Source organism: Prionailurus bengalensis, chromosome A2 (genome assembly GCF_016509475.1).
Source record: "Prionailurus bengalensis isolate Pbe53 chromosome A2, Fcat_Pben_1.1_paternal_pri, whole genome shotgun sequence".
In the NCBI taxonomy this organism is placed as follows: Eukaryota; Metazoa; Chordata; class Mammalia; order Carnivora; family Felidae; genus Prionailurus; species Prionailurus bengalensis.
In genome coordinates, this window is record NC_057348.1 from 108,482,275 (window position 1) to 108,507,427 (window position 25,153).

General features: G+C 35.3%; 1 protein-coding gene across 2 annotated transcripts in view; it reads right to left on the minus strand.

The window, feature by feature from the left end:
• The window catches only part of CRPPA (CDP-L-ribitol pyrophosphorylase A), a 325,460-nt gene that overhangs the window by 100,467 nt on the left and 199,840 nt on the right, over window positions 1-25,153 (minus strand). For both annotated transcript variants that reach the window (XM_043589017.1, XM_043589018.1), the window contains exon 9: window positions 22,820-22,951. In XM_043589017.1, coding sequence (XP_043444952.1) covers window positions 22,820-22,951 — 132 coding nt within the window. The remainder of the gene's footprint in view (window positions 1-22,819; window positions 22,952-25,153) is intronic.

Sequence of the window (25,153 nt, forward strand, 5' to 3'; positions counted from 1 at the left end):
TTGGTTATGGGTATTTCAACATAAAAGGCTCCTCCCCTTGAAAGGACTTGTTCTCAGGGGCCATCTTTGGGCTCTGTTCTCCAAGACTCCTCCCACGCTGCACACCCAGTCTTGCCACTCCATAGGAACAGACAATTTGCTTCAGATCCATTTCTTGCTGTTCACTCCTCTGTAAAAACTGATGACAAAGACTGGTTCTGGGATTACAAGTCCATCAAGGCCAGGATTCCTTTTGTTCCTCTAAGTTCCACACTCAATCATCAAGGAAAGATCCTGCCAAACTCCATACCCAGCAGCATCCCACGCTCAACAGCCAAGAAGAAAAGAATGGATCATATAACAATCTAAAGAGAAATTAAGTTTTATTTTTAGGATAAATCAGAAGTCTGCTAAATGTTAATAATATAACACAGCTTCCATTTTAGAGTAATTTTTTACAACGTTTATTTATTTTTGGGACAGAGACAGACAGAGCATGAACGGGGGAGGGGGCAGAGAGAGAGGGAGACACAGAATCGGAAACAGGCTCCAGGCTCTCAGCCATCAGCCCAGAGCCCGACGCGGGGCTCGAACTCACGGACCGTGAGATCGTGACCTGGCTGAAGTCGGACGCTTAACTGACTGCGCCACCCAGGTGCCCCTAGAGTAATTTTTTAAAGGAGCTCTTCTACTCAAGCCTCACTGAGCAGCTACACATTGTGGTACATTTTAGGTCCAAACCCAATTCAACTACTTACGAGCTTATGGTGTGAAGAGTTACTAAAGTTTCTGGATTAGAGATTCCTCACCAATATATAGTTGAGGTATTAACCCATAATAGGACTATTCTGAAATTTCAATGAAGTGTATACAAAGTACCTAGTGCACCCAGTGCTCCAAAATGTTAGTCTTCTGGTGGCTCTTTCAGCCCACGGGTCCTGTCTCTGCTTTAAGAAAACTGCACTTAAAAACAAAGTGTTAGTCTTCTTCCTACCCTCTATGAATGCCCTTCACTTAGCAGGTCACTCAACTAGACATGGGCACAAGTAGAACATAAAATAAACAATCAAAATTAATGGAGTTATCTTAAGTTAAGAGAACTAACACTATAGATACCATGATCAAGTTCATTCAAGAGAAATGCAGTGGTGTTTTCCAAATAATGTGGCTCATTAAACTTCAAAGATGTAGAGTGTCTTTGCAAACACTCAGGTGTGAGACTCCAGAATTTCAGAAGTCAAGGTCAAGAGCCACCTTCACTGATCAGGGTGAGGTCTGTTCCCTTTACATCCGATTGGTCACATAAAATTAGCTATCACTCTAGGGTACATTTTCCTTGAACAGCAAAGACAGCAAACACTAAATTACTCTCACAATTTTGCTGTTTCCATAATAATGTCTCCCTATGACCTAATGATATAAATTATTTTAGTATGCAAAGTAGGCCAACCCTGTTGATTACTCAAATGCTGGCAATCATGTTTCATTGCAATAGAAAAGCCAGTCTAGTGGTCTGACAACATAGCTGGGAAAACCCTTTAATAAAAAGACAAACACCTACCCAAACCCAGGTGGAACAGAGTAAGGAAAACATGATAAATGTGACACACCTACATCATGAATATACCATTGTGAATACGAAGCAGGCTTGAGAGCAAAGAAAGGAAAACCTAGTTATGAAATCTAATCACACACCTGTGAAGGACAGATGCTCCTGTTAGGGGAAGAGACTAGGGTCTACTTTCCGCTGTGTGCATGGTAAAATTGTACATGGTTTAAGTTTAAAAACATGTGAATTCACTTTCTCTCAAAAAAAAAAGGGGGGGGGATACATCTGTAACCCTTAGCTTGCCTCATTTGAAAAAAAAATGAAGTTTCAATTCAGGAAAACTTATTTCCTTCATTCCTTTAGGTTATAAAGTAACTTGAGAGCAAAATTATTTTTTTTTCAACGTTTATTTATTTTTGGGACAGAGAGAGACAGAGCATGGACGGGGGAGGGGCAGAGAGAGAGGGAGACACAGAATCGGAAACAGGCTCCAGGCTCCGAGCCATCAGCCCAGAGCCTGATGCGGGGCTCGAACTCACGGACTGCGAGATCGTGACCTGGCTGAAGTTGGACACTTAACCAACTGCGCCACCCAGGCGCCCCGAGAGCTAAATTAAATTAATTCTATTTTCCATTGGAAAATTTGAAAATTCTCTATTTTCTATTGGAAAATTTGAAGTATTTTTTCACTTCAATTTTATGTAATATAAAGTAACAAGAACTGCACATAAAGACTCTGCCCACAACTCTGTACTGAGATGACAAAACCCTGGCATGCCTTCTAGCAACAACAAGACCAGGTCCCTAGAATGACACCAGTCCCCTATTAAAATGCTTAAGGAAACAACATGGCCAGTCCAATTTACTGTTTGTTTTAACCAATACAAGAGGATAGGCCCCTTGAGTTTCCTTAAGAACATTTAATAAAAAGGGCTTACAAAAATAAATCCTTTCTCTGTATGTTTGGGAAGTATGTTTATCTCCTACAAGTCAAGAGTGTATTTCTCAAGTTCCTTCCTTTATGTAATCATCAGGAAGGATAGAACCTTGGTCTCCCTGACTCTGTGAGAGGACAGCATCCCAGCTTCAGCAAGACCCAGCTAGCAGACACATCTGGCCTTATCACGTTTATGTTGACATCCCTTTGTAACTTTTTACTTGAAACTCAATCTGCTCCTCCCTACTCTTTCATTGTCACCTCTTCACAAATCAGAATGGAGCTCAGCTGTTTCCCCTGCTATCATGAGTTACTGAATAAATCTGGCTTCATGACTTTCACTAACATCTGGCTTTGCTTATCTTTGACAGTAATGACTTTGGTATGTGTAAAGATTATGTCCAAAGACCATAATTTTTAAAATTCAGCATCCCAAGACAAAATTTCCTAATAAAATAGATCAGAACTAATCAAAAAACTAACATATTTAATTGATGGCCATAAATCTAACAATTCTATTAACACACACAGGCCATTTAGTAGGATCCTAATTCTGTAGAATGAGTCCAGAGAAGGAAAAGAAAAATTCTTTAAACACAAACTAAAATTATTTTCATATTACCATCAAAATAAAGTTCTCCTTAATCATAATTCCATGTAGAACTTGTATGTTTTCTGAGTGTATGTTCAAAGCATAAATTTTTTTTTAAAGTTTCAGTAAAGATCTTTCTTTCACTTGTATTATTGTACTGACTAGAGAATTCATTACAACAGATTCATTAATGAATGGTGTTTCTAGTTTCCAGATTTTGTTATTTTCATGGACCCAAATCAATCAGACATTCTATTATAACTGTAATTTATTCCAAAACCATCACCTTAAGATGTGTAAATGTCCAAAAGAAATTGATTTTATTCGATGGACATGAATATTTTTTCTATAAATAAATGAATTTCTATTACTTCACATGAGTTCTTGTGCAAAATGCATCATGGTTATGCTTAAATACTAAGAACACATTCTTCATCACTACCGTGATTTGCAGTAATTTAAATTCATGCCTCAGTGTGACTATAAATTGTTCAATCTCATAGATGTTGAAAAGTACTGTCTCATAGTAGAAATTGGTAATGTTCATCTACAAACCTCAAATCTACACATTATTTAAAAACATTTTTTACACCAAGAGTCATATTTAATCTCAATATTAGCTACATTACAATGAGCATCTGGAAATACTATAAACAAGACCTACCTTAAATATTTTCTGTATGGCATTCACATTCCTACAAATTGAAAAAGCCTATGAAGTGCTAGAATGATTCAAGATATAAAGTTTCAACTAAAAAAGTGAAGCTACTACCGAACTTGATTTCTAAAAACCATATAATTAATCCAGTGATTTACCTTATGGTATCCTAAGATGTTTTATAAGTCAATTAAAATTTTTCTTACAAAAATTTTTGAAATAAATGGTATCACAAGGCTTTTTCCAAAATGTAAGTAGTGTGTACATTCAAATTCCTAATACTGTCAAAGATTAATAAATTGGCACATGACCAATTCCCTTAAGGGACAAAGCAGCTACCTGACAATGAATGTTCACATGGTAATGTGTTAAGAAAGCATGCAGAAACCTGAAACAGAAACATCTACTACCTAGATATCAAAAATTGTTCTTGCTTAACAGTTTACCAGGAAAAAGGTAATACTGAACACTTCCCAATCAAAAAGTTATGTTCTGTTTTTAATTACTGCTTTTATATTTTTCTAATTATCTTTCTCTTGTTATTTTTGAGCTAAGAATGACAGTCATTTGAACGGAAATATAAATACACTAAAAAATCAAATTCACTCACTGTAAATAAAATAGTAATTACAGATCCTGTAAGAAAGGTCAAGACAACACACATACCCTCCACTTGGCATAATTCTATTTCATAAAAGACAGCATTTAAAATTAGTAACAATTTGTTGCTTTTGTGTTGAAGTAAAAATGTACTGGTATGTTGATTATACAGCATATATTCTTGAGTTCTCAAATTTGAAAATGTACAGATTCTTGACATTTCTACCAAGATAATCATGTTATTTACAAATATTAATACATTTCTTTCTCACTTTCCAATCCATTGACCTTTTTTCTCTCTTTTGCCTTACTGCTCCAGTAGAACATCCAGAGCAAAGTTGACCAGAATGGTGATTATGGTCATTGTTTCCTTTTCTTTATTAAGAGGCAGCAGACCTAACACACCACCAGTTGGATGTTTAATTTTTTAGGAAATCACTTTATCAAGAAACTATTTCTATTTCTAGTTAGTTAACAGCTAATCATGACTGTACTGGGTGATGAATTTTATCAGCTTTTTGTTCCACCTTGAGATATTTTTCTTCTTGTGTGAATAAATGGCAAATTGTTGCAGTGGGCTTATTAATAAACTATTTCTAAGTTTCTGGGATAAGCCAACTGGCACTCATTTATGAATGATAGTGACCTACATTTCAGCATTTATTCACTTTCACCTTTCTATAAATTTAACTGATAGCATAAATACACGGTTTAACCACCTTTCTGTTAATATTTTGTATAATTTCAGGAACACAGTGTGACATGAACAAAAACCAGAGAAATCTAGTAAACAAGAAAGGTAAGGATACTACTCAAATTTGTTATGTTCTGATAATACTTACAAGTATATGTACAATTCTGCACACTACATGTTAGTAAATCAGCATATGGGCATCGAGGGCCTACTTTGTAAGAGGCTCCATTCCGGATGGTAGAAATAAATCGGTAAGTAGAAAAAAAATACACACACATACCCTGCCTTCTAAGGGTTCCCATTTCAGGTAAGGGAGAAGGATAATAAATATACGTAAGTAAAGAACACTGTGCACCAGATTGTGTTACATTGCTCTGAAGAAAAAGTATGATGGGTGATGCACAGTACTTGAGTGGTAGAAGGACAAGGTCAATACATTTTTATTACAAATCCCATCTGGAAAGAAATCACTAGGAGAAAGGCAGTCAAAATTAAGTATTACAATAAACAGTACGAACCTATGAAAACTATTTCTTTCTGGAAAAAAAGCCAAGTATGGCAAGATTGATAGATAAATAGAAGAGTAATTTCCAACCCATTTCCTTCTACTGTAACAAAAATAAAGAATCATGCTCAGAGTGTGACCTGCTTGCCCTCTCCCTTTTCTAGGAGGGAGACTCTTCTCCCTCCTCCCACTTTCTTCCAGGAACAAGCTGGAATGAAGATAAGATGAATGGGTGTTACTATTCTAGTGGCTAATTGTTTTTATTAATTTGAGTCACTATTTTCCAAACTGTGAAACTATTTTTAGCAATGTCTTTTTCTTACAGAATTAGTAAGATACAAAACACCCCAAATAATAAAACAGCTTAGTTCAGGCTGCTATAATAAATTATCATATGCTGGGTGGGTTAAACAACTACTTATTTATCACAGCTCTGGAGGCTGGCAAGTCTAAGACTGAGATGCATGCAGATCAGTATCTGTTGAGCACCATGTCCTATGTTGCACATTGCTGGCTTCTTGTGTCCTCACATGGCAGAGGAGAAGGGCACTAACCCAATTTAGGAGGGATCTACCCTGATAATGTAATTGTCTCCCAAAGACCTCAATGTCTAATACCATCACATGGGGGGTTGTATTTCAACATAGGAATGTGGGGGAAACACACTCAGTCCATAACATTAACCGCTATGCAATTTGGGTCTGTCCAGCAACTATTCACCATGCTGTTGACAATGGCTCCAGAATTTTCTTTTGTGAATGTATCCAGTCCTTACAGTCATCCATGTTGTTTGGATAAGCTGACCTGGCTTCAGAGATGGGCATATTAACTAAGCCTGTTAAGAGAATGAACATCCACATGGGCCACAGTAATTCAGTCAGAAAATAAACAAGCTTACTGAAAGCAAGAACCAAAAGTTGTGGCAAAAGTATTGGGATAAAGACAATCTTTTCCATGGAATTTACTACACTAAAAAAATAGATAAACTTATAACAGTTGATGGTTATGGTTGATACTACTTAAAAATTACATGAGACACCTGTCAGGCTAAAATCAAAAACACAAGAAATGACATGTCGTCAAGGATGTAGAGAAAAAGGAACACTCTTGCACTGCTGGTGGGAATGCAAACTGGTGCAGCCACTGTGGAAAGCAGTATGGAGGTTCACCAAAAGGTTAAAAATAGAAATATCCCACAACCCCGCAATTGCACAAGTAGTATTCACTCAAAAAATTAAAAAAGCACTAATTCAGAGGGATATATGTACCCCTGTTTATTGCAGCATTATTTACAATAGCCAAATTATGGAAGCAGCCCAATGTCTATTGATAGATGAATGGATGAAGAAGATGTGGTGAGCATGGGCACGTGCATAGACACACACACACACACACACACACACACACACACACTCACACACAGGAATATTACATGAGCCATAAAAAGAATGAAATCTTGCCATCTGCAACAACATGGATAGAGCTAGAGAGTATAATGTTAAGTGAAATAAGTCAGTCAGATAAAGACAAATACTGTAAGATTTCACTAATATGTGGAAGAAACAAATGACCAAAAGAAAAAGAGAAAGAAACCAAGAAAGATACTTTAAAAAAAATTTTTTTAAGTTTATCTATTTTGAGAGAGACAGAGACAGTGCTAGTAGGGGAGGGACAGAGACAGAGGGAGAGAAAGAATCCCAAACAGGCTCTGCACTGCCAGGGCAGAACCTGATGCAGGGCTTGAACCCACAAAACCATTAGATCACAACCTGAGCGGAAACCAAGAGTTGGTCAATTAACTGACTGAGGCAACCATGCACCCTACAGACTTTTAACTATAAAGAACAAATTGAAGGGAGGTTGGGGGAGCAGAGGAGCAGAGATAGGTGAAATATGTGATGGAGATTAAAGAGTACACTTACCATGATGAGCACTAGATAATTGATCTAATTGTTGAGTCACTTATTATAAACCTGAAATTCATGTAACACTATGTTAAGTATGCTAGAATTATTTTTTTAATTACATGAGAATAAAGAATGAAGTTATTGGGTGTAGGCAGGGGTGGAAGAGAGACAACAGAGAAAAAGAGGTCATCTCCCTTTGAGTATCTGGGTCTAATAAACCCTAAAGTTATGAATCTTGGATTGGCCAGTTACATTAAATCAATATATATTTTGTTTCTGATATTCACCATTAAAATTTTCCAAATGATAAACCAAGTAGTTCGTCAATTAATTCAACAGGCTTAAAACTCCTTTCTGCTGTGATTTTCCCCAAGTCAACTTCCTTGAAACTGACATACATGCTACATTTTCTTTAAGTTTTGAAATAATCATAAAATTTTGTTCAGGACGTATAATACTGAAATCTGTACATTAACAAAGCTAGCAGCTTCACATCCATTTATTAAGATAATGTTCCAGATATAAAAAAATATGTATCATTTGTCAAAATTTCAAGGTAACTGGTGGAACATTTAAAGATGAAATTTAAATTCACATTTCTATTGTCTAACAAACTGTGGCAAGTGTACGTTTATTTTATAGCTCATTAAAAATTATCAGTCTGTTTACCGAAGTGATAATTCTGCAAATTGCTAACAGTCTACACTTGTGTTTTCAAATAAAAATTTTAAGGAACTTGGTATTTTGACTAAAAACCCTTGTTTCTCATCTAAAACATCTTAAGCATCTGAAAAATTCATAACATTTGAAATGAGTCAAAGGTAAGCCTGAATAAATATCCAAATGATACAAACACCAATTAAAATTCTGATTGAGAAGGCTTTAAGTTAGCAGTAATTTAGCCACCATATCTAAGCCCAACTTTGGATGCTTGAGGAGATAATTACAGAATTATTCTAAAAGTTCATTTAAATTTAGCACTTAAATGAAATGTCATGGTAAGAAAAATTCCCCTTCCTTTATAATCCTTGTTAAAGTAAGGAAACTACAGAATAAGCAAATTTAGTTCTTAAACTTTTCTAAGACTTTACAAAAAGCATAACTTGTTAACCTTTTGGGATTTTTACTCATTATTTTCCTTTATTGTACATTTTAGTCAGGAAATTTACTATTCTCCAATGCCTAGATGATATCACGGTCTACTATTTTGTCTTAGCACATATGCTTTCTTACTAAATAAAGCCCCAAAAATATGAGAGCTGAAAAGATGTGTAATTCCAAGTGCAATATACAGGGTTTTAGAAGGTAGAGGTTTCCAGAGAGCTAGCCAGGCTGACAGAAGGCAAAATAGCTATTTCCCCATCACTGATTTTCATGAATTCATCACAAGGGTCATAAGGCTCTTGCTTAACTAGTCTCTTGGAAGTAGCTACCTTTGGAAATAATTAAGCTCTGAAAAGCAAATGTTATGCATTTTTAACACCCAGTTAACCTGCTATAGTTCCTTCATTGAAACCACTCCCTGAGGGCAAGGGTCTCAGCCAAGGTTTGACTTTCTCAGTGTCCCCTACAAAGGGACTTACACATATTTAAAAACACAACTTGTCCTTCTTTTCAAGGTCTTAAAACAATCTGCATGGGGCGCCTGGGTGGCTTAGGTGGTTAAGCATCAAACTTCAGCTCAGCTCAGGTCAGGATCTCACAGTTTGTGAGTTTGAGCCCCACGTTGGGCTCTGTGCTGACACTTAAAGCCTGGAGCCTGCTTCTGATTCTGTGTCTCCCTCTCTCTCTGCCCCTCCCCTGTTCACACTCTGTTTCTCTCTCTCAAAAATAAATAAATATTTTTTTAAAAAATCTGCAAAAATTTGAGGAATGGTTGGAAGCATTCAGTTGTGATTTACTTGACTTAGGAGAGTGTATTTATGAAGAAAATCCACGTTCTTGTTATGTTGCTGGCAAAGACTGGTCATCTTTACGAGTAAAGAAAACACAAAACAGGAGGCCCAACTTTATAAAATACGAGTAGAGGCTTCTTAAAACTTATATTGGCCATATCTTTGTTGAATATCATTAAGACTCTTCCCAGTTGTGTTTCTTCTTGAATGCTTGTGCTTCTTGATCAGCACATTTTGGGAAAATTATATTTAACATCCAAACCAAAAAAATTAAACGTAGGGAACATGCTCATTCTCCATGAACCAGAACTGGTAATTCACTAGCTAGATTTTTCATAATTTCTAATGTATGTTTTTATACTATTCTCAAAAAGATCAGAAAAATACTAGGTCTACATCAATGCTGAGTTTACATTATTTTGAGAGAGAGAGAGAAAGAGAAAGAGAGAGAGAAAGAGAGAGAGAGAGAGAGAGAGAACGCACATAACCAGGGCAGGGGCTGAGAGAGAGGGAGAGAGAGAATCCACGCTGTGGAGCCCAATTTGGGGCTCGGATTCATGAATTATGAGATCATAACCTGAGACAAAACCATGAGTCCAGTTCCTTAACCAGGTGGGCAACCAAGAGCCCCTTGACTTTCTTAATATAAGAGAAAAAGAAACCGACCACCCTCCCTGAAGAGCATAAATCCTTTAATTGCAACAAAATACTTAAAAATATCAGGACAGAAATGTAATCAAGAGATAAGAGGAATAAGATGGTGATTAAGATGGTGATGAAGACGGCACATTTGATACCCATTTCAGTGTGTTATTAATCCTTTTTAAAATTCAACACTAAACACATCACGTCACAATCAGACCTATGTCCAGTAGGCAAGCAAGAAATGACCTGGCTTCTCACTGCAAAGGAACTAGAAACATATACTATAATGCAGAAGCATTAAAAAACCATAAATGCATACATTCCTATTATATGTAGCTTGTTATTTAATAGTATATATCTTTTCACAAACACAGATCTTCACTCGAGCATCAAAATGTTTTTTTGTTTTGTTTTGTTTTCTATCTTTATAGTAAGAAGAGAGCACAAAGGTGGCTCCCACTTGCAAGCCCAATATAAGAAGAGCACACCAGTAGGTGGCACAGATTTGTTTCATGGTCCTTATTGTAATACACTTCACATTGCTCCAATTTCAGCTTGCAAGGTATGTAAAAACAAAAACAAAAACAAAAAAAACCCCTACATTTTCTTTGAATAATTTTAACGGAAAATGTTTTTGTGGTAAACAAAAGTAAAACGTGTCCTACTAATAATAATTAACTTCCTTTTCTCCTGAATGATCTTTGCAAAAAAAAAATGCTCATGTAGCAGATCCGTGGCCTAGTTAAAAAATATATTTTGATTTAGACCTTTTAAAGGCCATAAATACACAATGAGAATCATTTTTAAAAAGATAATATGGTAAAAATGCAATTAAACTATGTAATTTTAGTTGAAAAGGTGGTAAATTATCTGTGGTATTCTTTGAACACTATTTCCTTACATATTTTCCTAATACAGGTTTTCAGCATGATACTGTGATGAGAAACATAAAACATAAATAATGACAGAAGCGTAATACTCATCATGCATAGTGTTTGTAAAATATGTTTTTCTTTCCATTAAAATTCGGATTCTACAGGTTAACTGTAGATATGTTTGCTACCAACTCATTTCCTAATAGCGTTAGTATATAAATTCCATTATGCATTCAGTTAGAGGAAGTTGAAGGTTAATTAAAATACATTTCCTTAGCAGTTGTCAAAGGTGAGTAATGAGATAGAAGGAAAACTAATAAACCTACCATTTTCTATACACAAATCTATTTGCCAAACATTACTCATATCTCCCTGATTCTCAGTGGAGAAGGTACCTCTGTATTTCCATTACGATCATAATCAGAAATGCTGATAGAATTTTCAGAGACAATAAAGACATATTCTAATTTTACAAACTACCCTTCTTCCTAAATAGTGACTGGGGTAGAAAGTAAGGGATTCATACCTGGTTAGATATCTTTTTTCTGGAAAAGAGTCCTCACATAGTCTCTGGTCTTACAAATATTACTCTTAATCTCAAGGACATGAAATATCTAATAGTCAATAGGACCCAAATATTTCAAAGTATTCAGAGATGCCGTCATTGGCTTAGAATGTCAAATCTTAAAATAATTATCTTGACTTCACATTTCTCTTAATTTCATTTCCCACTCTACTTGATGTCTTCAAGTCCTCTAGCATGCAGGTGAAGTTCTCCACTTGATTCAGTTAAATGTTGCAATTTTAGAGTTCTTTGTACAGCTGCTTCTGAAGTTTGGATAATTAGTCTTCCATAGAATGAAAATAAACAGAGAAAGGTATCTCCTTCCAGTGTTATTTAAGGAAAATCCACATTAAACTCAGAGTATATATACAACACACTTTATTTCAAAGGGCTGACATAATGCCATATACATTAGAAAACTCTCAATTTTCCAGGAACTAATTATTTAGTTTACTCTTTCACCCTATTTGCCATGTCTATTTTTTTTTCTATTTCATGAGTCAAAATATCAGACTCATGGCAACTAAAATTAAATCTTATTTTTGACTTTGCTTTGATATTAGTATTATAGCAGTTTTGCTGCGGGGAAGGTTTATAGAAAATCATGACTCCCGATAAAGTTTCTCAATATTTTCTGTAAGTCTACAAAGCTGTCTTCCCTGAAAATTACCAATACAATGTCAGATTCATTGGATTCCTTTTATTCCTAGTCATTTAGACTTCCTACGATACCTATCTTTTCCGGAAACTCTTCTCCAAGCCTCTACGACAAAACACTTCTGGGTTATATACTCTTAATGTAATAGGTCCCAACTTATTGAATACTACCACTTTATAGCTATTATTTTGTAATTCAAGGTTCACTCCCTAGAACTCAATAAGATAGCCTATCTACAAACATATGTTTATCTTTTTGATGTATGGATACTTGATACAGACTTGATATGAATTTGACCTAAATCAAGCTCTTGAAAAAAAAAATTATATAGATTACATCAAGGTAAGTTGCTATTTCTTTGCTCTTCATCTCTCTGCTAGACATCTACAGCTGTTATCATTCTATTCACATATCAAAAAAAATGTGTATGATATGTACATGCATATATATTACTTATTATATATATATATATATATACAACCTAGGTTTTTCATTAAAACATTTCTAGCCCTATTTAAGGTTACCAACCCCTTACTCTGCATGGGGTAGGTATCAAGAAATATTTAACCTTAATATTTGCACTCAGGTATTATTGTGGAAAACAGTGTCTGATATGACTCCTAATCATCACCACCTCCAAGTACATATGCCCTTGTGTAATCATCTCCCCAGAGGGTGCATAGAGCCTAGTAATTTACTTCTGATGGACAGAACACAAGAAAGATGATGGGATGTCACTTGGTGATTATGTTCTAGAAGACTGACTTTTTTCTTGGTCCTCTCTCTTGCATGGTCTAACACCGTGAGATACTCTATGAACAGGCCCCAACCACAAGCTTGTAAAGATCTGAGGCCTCAGTGCAAAAGGGCCCAGAAGAACCAAATCCTTCCAATAGCCAGATAAGTGAGCTAGGAAGCAAATCACTACCAGTGGAGCCTTGAGATGATTTGAGTCTTGAGAAAGGCCCAGAACAGCTGAACCCACAGAGGCTGTGAGATTATAAACATTTTTTAAGCCACTAAGTTTGAGAGTAATTTGTTATGCAGTAATAGCTAACTAATACATTATTTGAAAACATAAGTGCATTAGTTTTCCAAGGCCATTTTCATTCATAATGTTGCTTCATTTATTCCAAAAAATTAAGTTGAGATCTGTAGCAGAAGTTTGTACCTAATACACCATTTCATTTACGTATATCTAAGTATAATAGCTTATTGCCACTCTAATGAGGCTAAGTAAGCTATCCAAACTCCCTAAAAAGTGTTTTGTTTTTTAATCTCACACAATTTGGAAGATACATTATATTTTATGATCTTCCTATTTTCCCAAAGAATGACTAAGTTTAAACATTAAAAGCCAAAACAATATTGGAAGTGAAAAATATTTAGTCTCACAAACATTCCCACATCAAAACAGTCTGATTACTCTGAACAGGGTATTATGGGTTTCTGTAAACAGATTTGGTACAGCATGTGTGGTGTGCATGCCACATGATTCAGTGCCATGGAAAGAATTGTGTGCTAAGTAAATAATTCCCAGTTAAACTACAAGTAATTGCTTGCTGCGGGAAGTGGAGTTTTAAGTCTAACCTCCTCCAAGATTTTCATTAAAAATCAGTGTTCTGCTATTTGATAGCATATACCTATTCTCTAAATGATCATACTTAAAGGATGACTCATGTTAGAGGACAGAGAGCAAACGGGATGCAATTAAGAGGGAAAGACTGGTATCAACTCTAGCTTACAAATTCAGGTCTTTTGGCACAAAAGTATCCTACAGCAGTTGGACCTGTTCATAAGGTTCTCAGTGTTTCATTATGAATTTACCCGGAGTAAATGACAAAGAGATCCATCAACAAGAATGATTACTGAATGTCCTTTACCGTACATACAAGACATTGAAAACCCAGGCAGTAGAAAAGGACAATAGTATTTAACTCATCGAGTAGAGAGATCTGGCTTACACTTTGTGACAGAAAATCAATTTACACAGCTTTATTTAAGTTAATGTTGTTGTTAAAACACTTCATTTCACCATTCCATATCCTATTGTGGAGGTTTATAGAAAAATCTCTAATCTTTTACAAATAATTTTTTTTTTAAACCACAGAATTAGAAACCTGCTTTGGTAAATTTCTTCATTTTTTATATGCTTTCCAGAGCTGTAGTTGAAGAAAGAGTGACACTGATGAGCAGTGAGAAAGTAACTAAGCTCATCACGTTACCTTCTGACCTCTCCAAGACTTGGATTTTCTATTTCTGCCAATTGGTGCAGTCCTTCCCAATGGCCTCACCTTGTGAAAAATACTCAAAAAGCCAAACTTTGTTTCCAAAGACCTATTTCCCACTTCATCAAACCCAGTGGAATGACAGCCCTGAGAAGAAAGGAGACAGAGGAAAATGCATAGACTAAAATGGTACACAGTCCCTGCCATGCTAACTTGTATACTATTTTAACATTTCACTGATGGATGCTAATTTGTTTCCTGTCATAGACTGCATGTGTGTGTCTCCTGTCAAAATTCCTGTTGAAATTCTAACCCCCAGAATGTGTTAGTATTAAAAAGTGAAGGCTTTGGTTGGTGATTAAGTCATGAGAGTGAAATCCTCATGAACAGATTAGTGCTATCATTAAAACAGACCCCAGAGAGGCCTCCCCCTCTCCCTGACATGTGAGGACGCTATGAGAAAATGGTGGCCTGCAACAGGGAACAGGGTCTTCACCAGAACTTGACCAAGCAAGCACTGGGATCTTAGAATTTCAACCACCAGAAATATGAGAAATAAATTTCTGTTGTTTATAAGTTACCCAATCAACGGTATTGTTTTAGCAGAATAGACTCGGACATTCTCCTCATTGATTTTTACTTTATTGACGTAAAAAAAAAAAAAAACAAACCCACAAAAGCCAAAAAAAAAACAGTTCCCTCTCTCAATTATAATGAAATATATCAACTACAACAAATAATTTCTCAAGAAAATAAATGAAATAATATTATGGGTAAAGTTTATGGTCACATAAGAAGAGGGAAGAATATCTAGGCTCAGGTTCAGAATTTCCCTCTCAGAGTGAATAACGGTTGATGGGGTCATGTGACATTGGGGTCATGTCATACTGTCATGTGCCCACCTCCTGTGTCTCCATCTTCTCATCCAGTGGAGGCTTCAAGAGTTTCTGATTCTGCATTTTACAAATGAATAGACCTACACAAATTATATCACTTGCTCAAGCTTATATAGCTAGTTGTTTCAATTAGATGGGATGATGCTAATTCAGACCAAGAAATAATCAGTTAAATAATAGTTTTGGAAAAATCTTTAGCCATAAGCCTGTGTGCTTCTATTTCTAAATCCTTGAGCATGTAAAATGTATAGATTAAATAAAAAAACTGGTACAGGACTTTATAAATTTTACAGAGTTTACAGATTCTATTGTCATAAAAATTCAGGTGTAAAATTTTATTTTAAAAAAATTTTAAAAAAATTTATTAAAAAAAATTTAAATTGTGACATTAAAATACCACATGGAGGCCTGGATTCAGGTAAATGACAAGCCCTTGACAGTCAATATAACATGTTAAAGGTACTGTGATTTCAACCTAGGACAAAATTCTTTCACCTAGGTTGATGGGGCTAACACTGCCAAGTGGTTCAACCAATACCTTCTCCAACCATACCCCAGTTTTCGTTAATATGCTAGAGAGACTACAGAGGAAAAAAAAAACTACATTTCTTCAGATTCTGTTTTATCAAAATTCTATGGATTCTGCTATGCACATACAGGAGACTTAGAAGGTAGCAGTGAGCAGGTTGGCTTGGTTCCAGAAACAGGGAAAGTAGGTCTAAGGGAAAGACTTTGAATTTTCTGTATGATCTGTGGTACAGTTTCTACCTGTAGTTTCCTAGCATCGTATGTACCCAGAGTCAGTGATGGAAGGCACTTTTACTAGCACAGTCACAGAGGAGCTGAGCATTTCTGCCCCCTGCACTGTTCTTGACTAGGTGGTATCCAATCTTGGCTTCATGACTCTTCAGAAATTCTTTAAGATACAAAATGTACTAAAATAAAACTTTCTTTTACACAACCACTGATACATTTTGTTTACAACTAAGAACCTTAACCAGATAGTTTATGAGTGTTTAGAATGTTTGCTCTTAATGAACAAGAAGAGATGATCTCAGAGGTAGCGGAGAAACTTTTTCAAATGGTCATTCTTCATTCCCTTACTCAAGTTCATCTCCACATTCCATCATGTCATCTGGTATCCCAGAACCTCCACAGAGGTGACAGTCATAAATAACCTAAAGAGGGTCAACAGTTCATTCCAGTATGTCAATATACTGAAGAACCACTCACCTAAGTCAATCATCCAAATCTGGTTCACATTACACTTTCATCAGGGCTTGAGTTTGTGAAATATATAGAGCCCCAGGTATATGCCTGATCGATTGAAATAGATTCCCTAAGGTACAGGCTAGAAATATATATTTATTAAATTAGTCAGGTGAATATAATACTGCCAGCTAAGGACTTTTACAAGAACCAGTATTTAGAAGCCACTGGCATAGAAAATCATTCATCAGCTGGGCCTAATGTAACTTCATCAAAACAACTTAAACTTATTTCTTCCTCCCAGAATACCAGTAGAACACTCAAACAAGAGAAAAGTGTACAAATGTTAGGTCTGGACTTGAGAAAAATACATACTAAGATTTTTCATGCTATCTTTGTGAAGAAGAGGGATAAAGCTGAATGTAAAAAGCAGTGGGCACATTATTCAATGGTGCACTGTCTATACAATGACATCAAAAAAGATACTTATCATTGGAATAATATCTTTTGAACCTAGAAGCCCCATCTGTGAATGGTGAGTATGGTTTAAGTTGTATTACAGTAACAACAAAGTTTCTTTTTCATGCTACAACTCTACTGTCAACTTGCTGGAGGCTCTAAGTCACAGCATTTTCATTACCGGAAGAATGCCCACAGTTTGGAACATTTCTAGTGGTACTGGGTACATAAAATATATATCAAGTTTTATATTCAACAAATGGATAACTGTTTTTCTATTCGCAACACTTCTGATACCAAATGTTCATTATTTTATTTTTCCCACACTAAACAATTCTGACACTAACTACCCAGAATGAGCACAGACCATAAAGGTTAATGGTGCAGTCCCACAAGACTACCTTCTGGTTCAGATGGCAATCCAAGTCAGGGTCATCTGTACTCCTTACCAACAGGCTATATATAGATCAGGGGTTCCCATTACAAACCCCCCCCAACCCTTGTGTTTGATAATTTGCTAGAATTGGCTCACAGAACTCAGGAAAACAGTTTACATATTATCACCAGTTAATTACAAGAAACATTTTTTAAAAATATAAAATATTTTTATATTAAAAATATAAAAAAATTTTGCAAATGTTTGCCTTGAAAATCAGAGTTGTGACATGAAAAAAATATTTTAGACTTCAACAAAGACTGAAAGCTCTGAACTATGGTCTTGAACAGTTCACGCCAGAAATACTAAGTGTCTATAACTTCACTATTTTATCATCACATACAGATTTGAAATAATTAGCACAGGTTCCCAAAATACATAATTTATATCATGGACCTCATGACAACTTGCATCATAAACTTAGAATAATAAGATGAAGAGTAATATTTTACATATAAATGTAAAAGAACACTTAAAAGGGGGATTAAGATCCTTTATGTAGATTAAGCTATAAAACCTGGTTTTAATTATTCACAGTTATGCTTGTAAGGTTATTTTAGAAAGAGGAACAGGACTTGATTTAAATTCATCCAACAAATTTTAAAGTCTAACTTTATGCTATGTTTCTAGCCTAGAACATAAATTTCAAATCTTTCCTTATTTATTTACAACTTGAGGAACTGAGCACTTGATGATAAAGTCAGAAAACTTAATACATAAATGGTCAAGCCAGCCACTTGATCCATAAGTCTAAGTTGAAGGTACCTACAAAGAATCTATTTTCTTTTTTCCTTTTTTTAAAATTTTAATTAAATCCAAGTTAGTTAACATATGGTGTAAAAATGGTTTCAGGAGTAGAATTTAGGGCTTCATCACTTACATACAACACTCAGTGTTCATCCTAAGAGGTACCCTCTTTAATGACCATCACCCATTTAGCTCATTCCCCCACCAACCTCCTCTCCAGAAACCCTTAGTTTGTTTTCTGTATTTAAGAGTCTCTTGGGGCACCTGGGTGGCTCAGCCAGTTAAGTGTCCAACTTTGGCTCAGGTCACAAACTCGTGGTTTCTGAGTTCAAACCCAGCGTTGGGCTCTGTGCTAACAGCTCCGAGCCTGGAGCCTGCTTCAGATTCTGTCTCCCTCTTTCTCTGCCTCTCCCCCGCTCAGACTCAGTCTCAATCTCTTCCTATCAAAAATAAACATTAAAAAAAAAACTTGAAAAAAACTTTAAATAAATTAAAAAAAGAGTCTCTTATGGTTTGCCTCTCTGTTTATCTTATTTTTCCTTCCCTTCCCCTATGTTCACCTGTTTTATTTCTAAATTCCACATATGAATGAAATCATAAGGTATTTATTTTAAAGGACTAATTTTTTGAAGCTAGCAGAATATTTTAAAGTCAATTTGGGAAAAAGTTAATTTATTCTTTACTACATTGATATAGCTAAGGAACATATTCAGTAATTTACCAAATGTTATCTCTATGATCAGAACAATATGCAAAGTTATGAAGTATATCTAGAGCTAAGCAAAGCATTTGTTAACATTTCTTATATCAATAAAAAATATGGATAAATTGAGTTGAGTTGAAACATTATATAATTAGATGGCACTTGTGAGTAAGTGAATTATCAAGGAATTATCAGTAACTGATCATGGATAACATTGTAGAACATTTATACTCAAGAAGGAATCAATCCTTAACCTTTTCCAAATCAGTTTCTTCCCTAAAGATGCACAGAGACTGCAAATGTCTAATTATGAAGAAACTATGGCTAATTGATCATAGGTTATATTACAAATCCAAAAAGATAAACGATTGAAATACAATTAACAAGTTTAAATTCACCAAACACAGAAAGCCCTACATATTTATGGGGAACTCTATACAAACACAAATAGAGGCTTTACAGCATCATATGTTTAAAAAGAAAAAAAAAAGCTTGCATAATTCTATTTAATCATAATTATCATGTATGTCAACACTGTGAAGGAGCAGCCAAGCAGTCCAGACCATGCACATAACCAGAGGTACTATATACATAACAATGCAGGTCTTCTTAAAGCTAGAAAGACCACATGTACAAGCACAGATACTGAAGCCAATCGATTTTATCTTCCAAGGAGGAATTACCAGTAAACTGAAAGCCTACCCAAACAAACTGTTAATGCTATGTCTTATGAAAAATGGTTAAAAATCTTTCTATATTTCACTGATCTAGGTTTCACAGATCAGAGACTGAAAAGGACACATAATAACAATCTGTGAAAACACCCTAATGCTTATCATAGAGATGGATTTGTTTAGGGAACAAAGTTCAACATATGAACACTACAAAAAGCTATGTCTCCCGACACCACGGAAAGTACAAACCAACACTCTTCTCACTAAACAATGACAGAAGTTCCACCTTACGAAACTTGGTATTCTTAGGGTTGATATAATACTTGTCAAGTAGGCACTCAAAATTAAAGATACTGATTTAAGTAAGTGGAAAAATTAGTACTGAATTAAAAAGTCAAAGTTTAAAAAAAAATTAAAGATACTGATTTAACTAAGTGGAAAAATTAGTACTGAATTAAAAAGTCAAAGTTTAAAAAAAAAAAAAAAGTAAAAAGACTGTCCAGAGGTACTGCTTTCTTTACACGTGGGCTATTTATGAGCGCTATTCCCCCAAGTTTCATTTAGAGAATAGCCTCATGAGTTGTCTGTGCTTAATCAGGTATAGTAGAAAATGGAAAACAGCATCCAATTTGTCCCCAGTTTGGAGATATAAAATGTTCATTAGTATATTAAGCATTTGTGAAAAGCCCTTCATAGAAGACATCTGTTTAACTCTATTCACTGATGTCTCCCCAATTTTTTAACCACAGCCCTTTTTAATGGGGTATCTGATGAACATTCCAGGGTCCTTTGGTAAATGCTCTTTAAGGTAGAATTATGCACTGGACATGTGTTGAGCTAACAGCCAACTGGCACCTGTGTCTTTAAGGACAAAATTAAACACTGTATTTTAAATGTCCTCACATATTTGAAACATCTTTACTATTCTATTTTTAGGAAAACAAAAGCAACATCTACTTAAGCTATCTTTGCTTCCTAAAAAGATGAGAGACATATCTTGAAGGCTTTGCAAGGTCATCTTTTCCCCACTCCTGATAGCTAAGTAGATAGCTCGATTGACAGGTCCAAATTTGCTCAAAATAATAATGGTCAGATACAAAGTTGTAGGCGGGAAAGGTGGCTCCTTTTCAACAAGGCCACTTTTCCGACCAGGAAGCCTTCCCAGGTACAGAGTCACATAGATATGCAGCTGCATTCCACTAATGTGTAGAGCATGCCAGTTGGGAGGAAATGAAGCATTTTATTGTGAATATCAACTCTACAAGGGTTACCAGGTTTAGTAAATAACAACACAAGATGCCTAGTTACATTTGAATTTCAGGCGGGATAACAAAGAATTTTAGTGTTAAGTACGCTTCATGCAATATTTTGACATATGAAAAATTAGTGTTTATCTGAAATTCAAATTTCACTAGGCAGCCTATATTGCATTCAGACCATACTTTCCACTGGCATGTCAACTACAATGCATACAGACTCTTTGTGCTTAGCCTAAATCATAGGAAAAACAGAGTCCCAGAGAGTGTGTGCGCTCTACCAGTTCTCAGCTTTTGAGATTTTTTTCAAAGAACTATATTTTATTACCTGGATAGTATAGCGTTACTACTGTGTATCCATGACTCCTTTGCATGGCCCAAGAGAAAGAACTGATCATTCCTACCACAATAATCTGGAGTACAACCAAAGACACTCTAGTGAAGAGGAAATATTCTTGAACAAAGATACAGACCCAAGTTTTTATTCTTATTCTGCCAGTTATGCGCTGTCCCGCGAGTGTGTATCTTTAGTCCTTGACTGTTCTGACTTGAACAGCCCTTATAACACTAACATATTGCACTTCCATGATCCTAAGTAAATTCAGCTTTGCCTCGTACTTGATGATCAACTGGAAGTAATGCTTACATATTTTAGAAGCAGAGAAAACCATCTCAAAGGAAACCAAGGAACTGGCTAAAAGATGGTCCTTATATTTAATTAAAATCCATTGTTTCAAAATAAATATTGTTACCTTCAGGCTAACAAGGTACCTTAAAAATCTCACAAACAATAACTGTTATTCATCAACTATATAACTTTAAATGTCTGTCATTCCTTACATAGTCAATACCAAATCACTTTTATTCTACACCATTAAAAACCCCATGGACTATTTCACTTTCTTGATTCCTGTGGGGTACCTGTAACAAACTACAAAGCATTCTGCCATTTCAGAGAAAGCAATCTATGCACAAAGGGCAAATCCATCTTCCCTAACAGATTCTCCAAGTAGTCTGATTTAAATAGCATTTCTCTGCACTCAGAATCTATAATGCTAATTCATTTTGCCTTCAGCTTACCTAACTTTCTGTTTTGAATACAGGGACAGTAAGAATTTTTCCCTGATTAAATACCATGCCCTCTTATAATATGAATGCCAGGCACTGCTTTCAAGTAACTAAAAACCTGATCACCAACATTTTTAGCACAACATAAAAGAAACAAGCCATTTCAAACTATACAAATGGCTGAGTTGTGAACTCAGTTAAATACAAAAGTCTATTTCAATTTGAATTTCAAATTTTGAATTCCAAATTTGGGGCATATTTAATTTATTGTTTAGGAGTGCCTGGGTGGCTCAGTTGGTTAATCGTCTCACTTCGGCCCAGGTCACCATCTCACAGTTCGTAAGTTTGAGCCCCGCGTCAGGCTCTGTGCTGACAGCTTAGAGCCTGGAGCCTGCTTCAGATTCTGTGTCTCCCTTTCTCTCTCTGCCCTCCCCAGCTCATGCTTGCACTCTGTCTCTGTCAAAAATAAATAAACTTAAAAAAAAATTTTAATTAAAAAAAATAATTTATTGTTTATTTGAAATTCAAATGTATTCAGATATTCTGTATTTTTTATTTGCTAAATTTGGACAATCCATGAGGGCCACCTTGTGTAAGATATTCACCAATTTCACTTTTTTTGTTAATCAAAACATTTTTTTTTTAATTTTGGGGAGCCTGGGTGGCTCGGTCGGTTAAGCGTCCGACTTCAGCTCGGGTCATGATCTCACGGTCTGTGAGTTCGAGCCCCGCGTCGGGCTCTGTGCTGACAGCTCAGAGCCTAAAGCCTGTTTTGGATTCTGTGTCTCCCTCTCTCTCTGCCCCTCCCCTGTTCACGCTCTATCTCTCTCTGTCTCAAAAATAAATAAACGTTAAAAAAAATTTTTTTTAATAAATAAATAAATAAATAAATAAATAAATAAATAAATAAATTTTTCCATTAGAGTCAAGAGAGGTTCCACCTACTACAGAACATGAATAGATGGGTAACTTTCCAGCCACAATTCTTCTCATCATTATTGTATCTTTGCTTTTAACAACTCACGTTCTCACCCTTACAACTGTAGTGTACAGAACATAAATCTGAGACCAAAATTTTACCTACCTGTGGATAATATATAAGAAGACCACATAATAAAATATTTCTTTTTTTCACTTCCTTTGCATATTCCCTAATCTGCATTAGGTTTTCCATTTTCTGATCAAAAGGTACTGATTTATAATCAAGAAAATACACCTGCAAAATAATACAAAAGGTCACATTAGAATATAATCCTTTCTCTTTGCTTTGAAAAATATAACATTAAAAAAGCTCAAAATACAAATATAATATTATAATATTTAAAAGTTTGTGTTAATTTCTAGATAAGCATATCAAGCCATAAATGCTCAGTAAGATTCCTGTATCCTTTACAAAGACAATAAACAGTCACTGAGAACACGATGTTGAAAAATATCAAATGCCAATATTCTATTTCCAATTGTGTCAGAGTCAAATATATAAAAAAACATGATTTCCACCATTCACCTAGCTTAATTTATAAATTGCAACTAGGCTAGGTAGAAATATGATAAATTAAGCAATTACTAATATTAATAAAATTAAAGGAAGTGCTCTATTACATTCATAGTTTTTTAGAATCCCTTTCAAACTGATAATTCAAATTCTAATAAATCATCTATGTCTTAGAGTAAATCCAGAATTATATAATTTTTTGCAGTGTTAAATAATATTTTTCATGAAATTACTCCAATGACTATTTTTTAAGCATTATTTTTCATTTAAATTTTAAGGAGCTCAGGATAAGATTTCCTCCTTTCTTCATATTTGAAGTTTTAGGGTAATGTTTGTCTTTTGTGGGACATAAACTATCTAAATCACAATAATATCAAAATAAAATGCAAATGCAAACACAGAATAAACATTAAGAAATATTTCTATTTTTTTTCACAGTATCAAGAATTGTAACTCTTAAAATTTACAATTTGTTCAATTACACGTATTTATTATCTAGAAGCATTTTAAAATCTACCCCACTCAAAAACTCTTATACTAATCCCTTCCCTTTCTCATTTTTCGATATAGAAATACACTCTATAGAAAATACACAAAATTTTATTATGTTCTTTAAGTAACACAAGGGACTGAGTTTTCACCCAACAGATTGCATTTTGCTTGTCCAGGGAAAAGTACTTTTAAAATATCAATATTAAAAGAGAATTATGTTAGGACATTTATGTATATTAATTCAGTAGGTAAGGTAAGTGAAATAAGCCATACAGAGAAAGACAGATACCATATGTGTCCACTCTTATGTGGATCCTGAGAAACTTAACAGGAACCCATGGGGGAGGGGAAGAAAAAAAAAAGAGGTTAGAGTGGGAGAGAGCCAAAGCATAAGAGATTCTTAAATAAAACTGAGAAGAAACTAAGGGCTGATGGGGGGTGGGAGGGAGGGGAGGGTGAGTGATGGGTATTGAGGAGGGCACCTGTTGGGATGAGCACTGAGTGTTGTATGGAAACCAATTTGACAATAAATTTCATATATTAAAAAAAAAAAAGACATACATATGTCATTGCTTCTTCCTAAAATCTAAAGTGACAATAAAGGCTTTTTTCCTTAAAAATGCTCTACTATTACGAAACAAAAAGAGGGGCGCCTGGGTGGCTTGGTTGGTTGAGCGTCCGACTTCGGCTCAGGTCATGATCTCACGGCCCGTGAGTTGGAGCACCGCACTGGGCTCTGTGCTGACCGCTCAGAGCCTGCAGCCTGTTTCAGATTCTGTGTCTCCCTCTCTCTTGGCCCCTCCCCTGTTCATGCTCTGTCTCTCTGTGTCTCAAAAATAAATAAACGTTGAAAAAAAGTTTTAAAAAAAGAAAAGAAACAAAAATAATAGAAAAAGAAGAAAAAGCAAAACAAAACAAAACAAAAAACAATGAAGATGAAAAGCAGGAAGAAAAGGGTCTCAGGCCTTACTATACGCTGAATAGCTGAAGAAAAGACAATGTTATCCTGTGATCTTGAGCTCACCCTCCCCTAGCAGTGATTCCCTGAAAACTTATAAAGATGAAATTTCCGATTTTTTTTTTTTTACCAGGCAACATTGCTTATAGCAAATATAATTTGAGACTGGTGAACTACAGCCAGGCTGGAATAAGTGTTAATGAACTATAAAAGCTAGACCTTTCCTTCAGTGAAATTTAACTTGAAACTAGGTGTTGCCCTAGCTGAAACCTAGGAAGCTAACATCAGTTGTTACTAAAGATACTAGTTCCTATTTATAGTTTGAGCCTTTTAGAAGGATAGCTCACCCACCACCTTCTCTGACCTCCTTTCCTCACCCTTTAGAAGCCAAGGTAGGGGAGAAAAAGGGAGGGGGGGGAAAGGCAGTCCTTATAACTAATATGACATTGTGAGCTCAACAGCTAAAGCGGAAG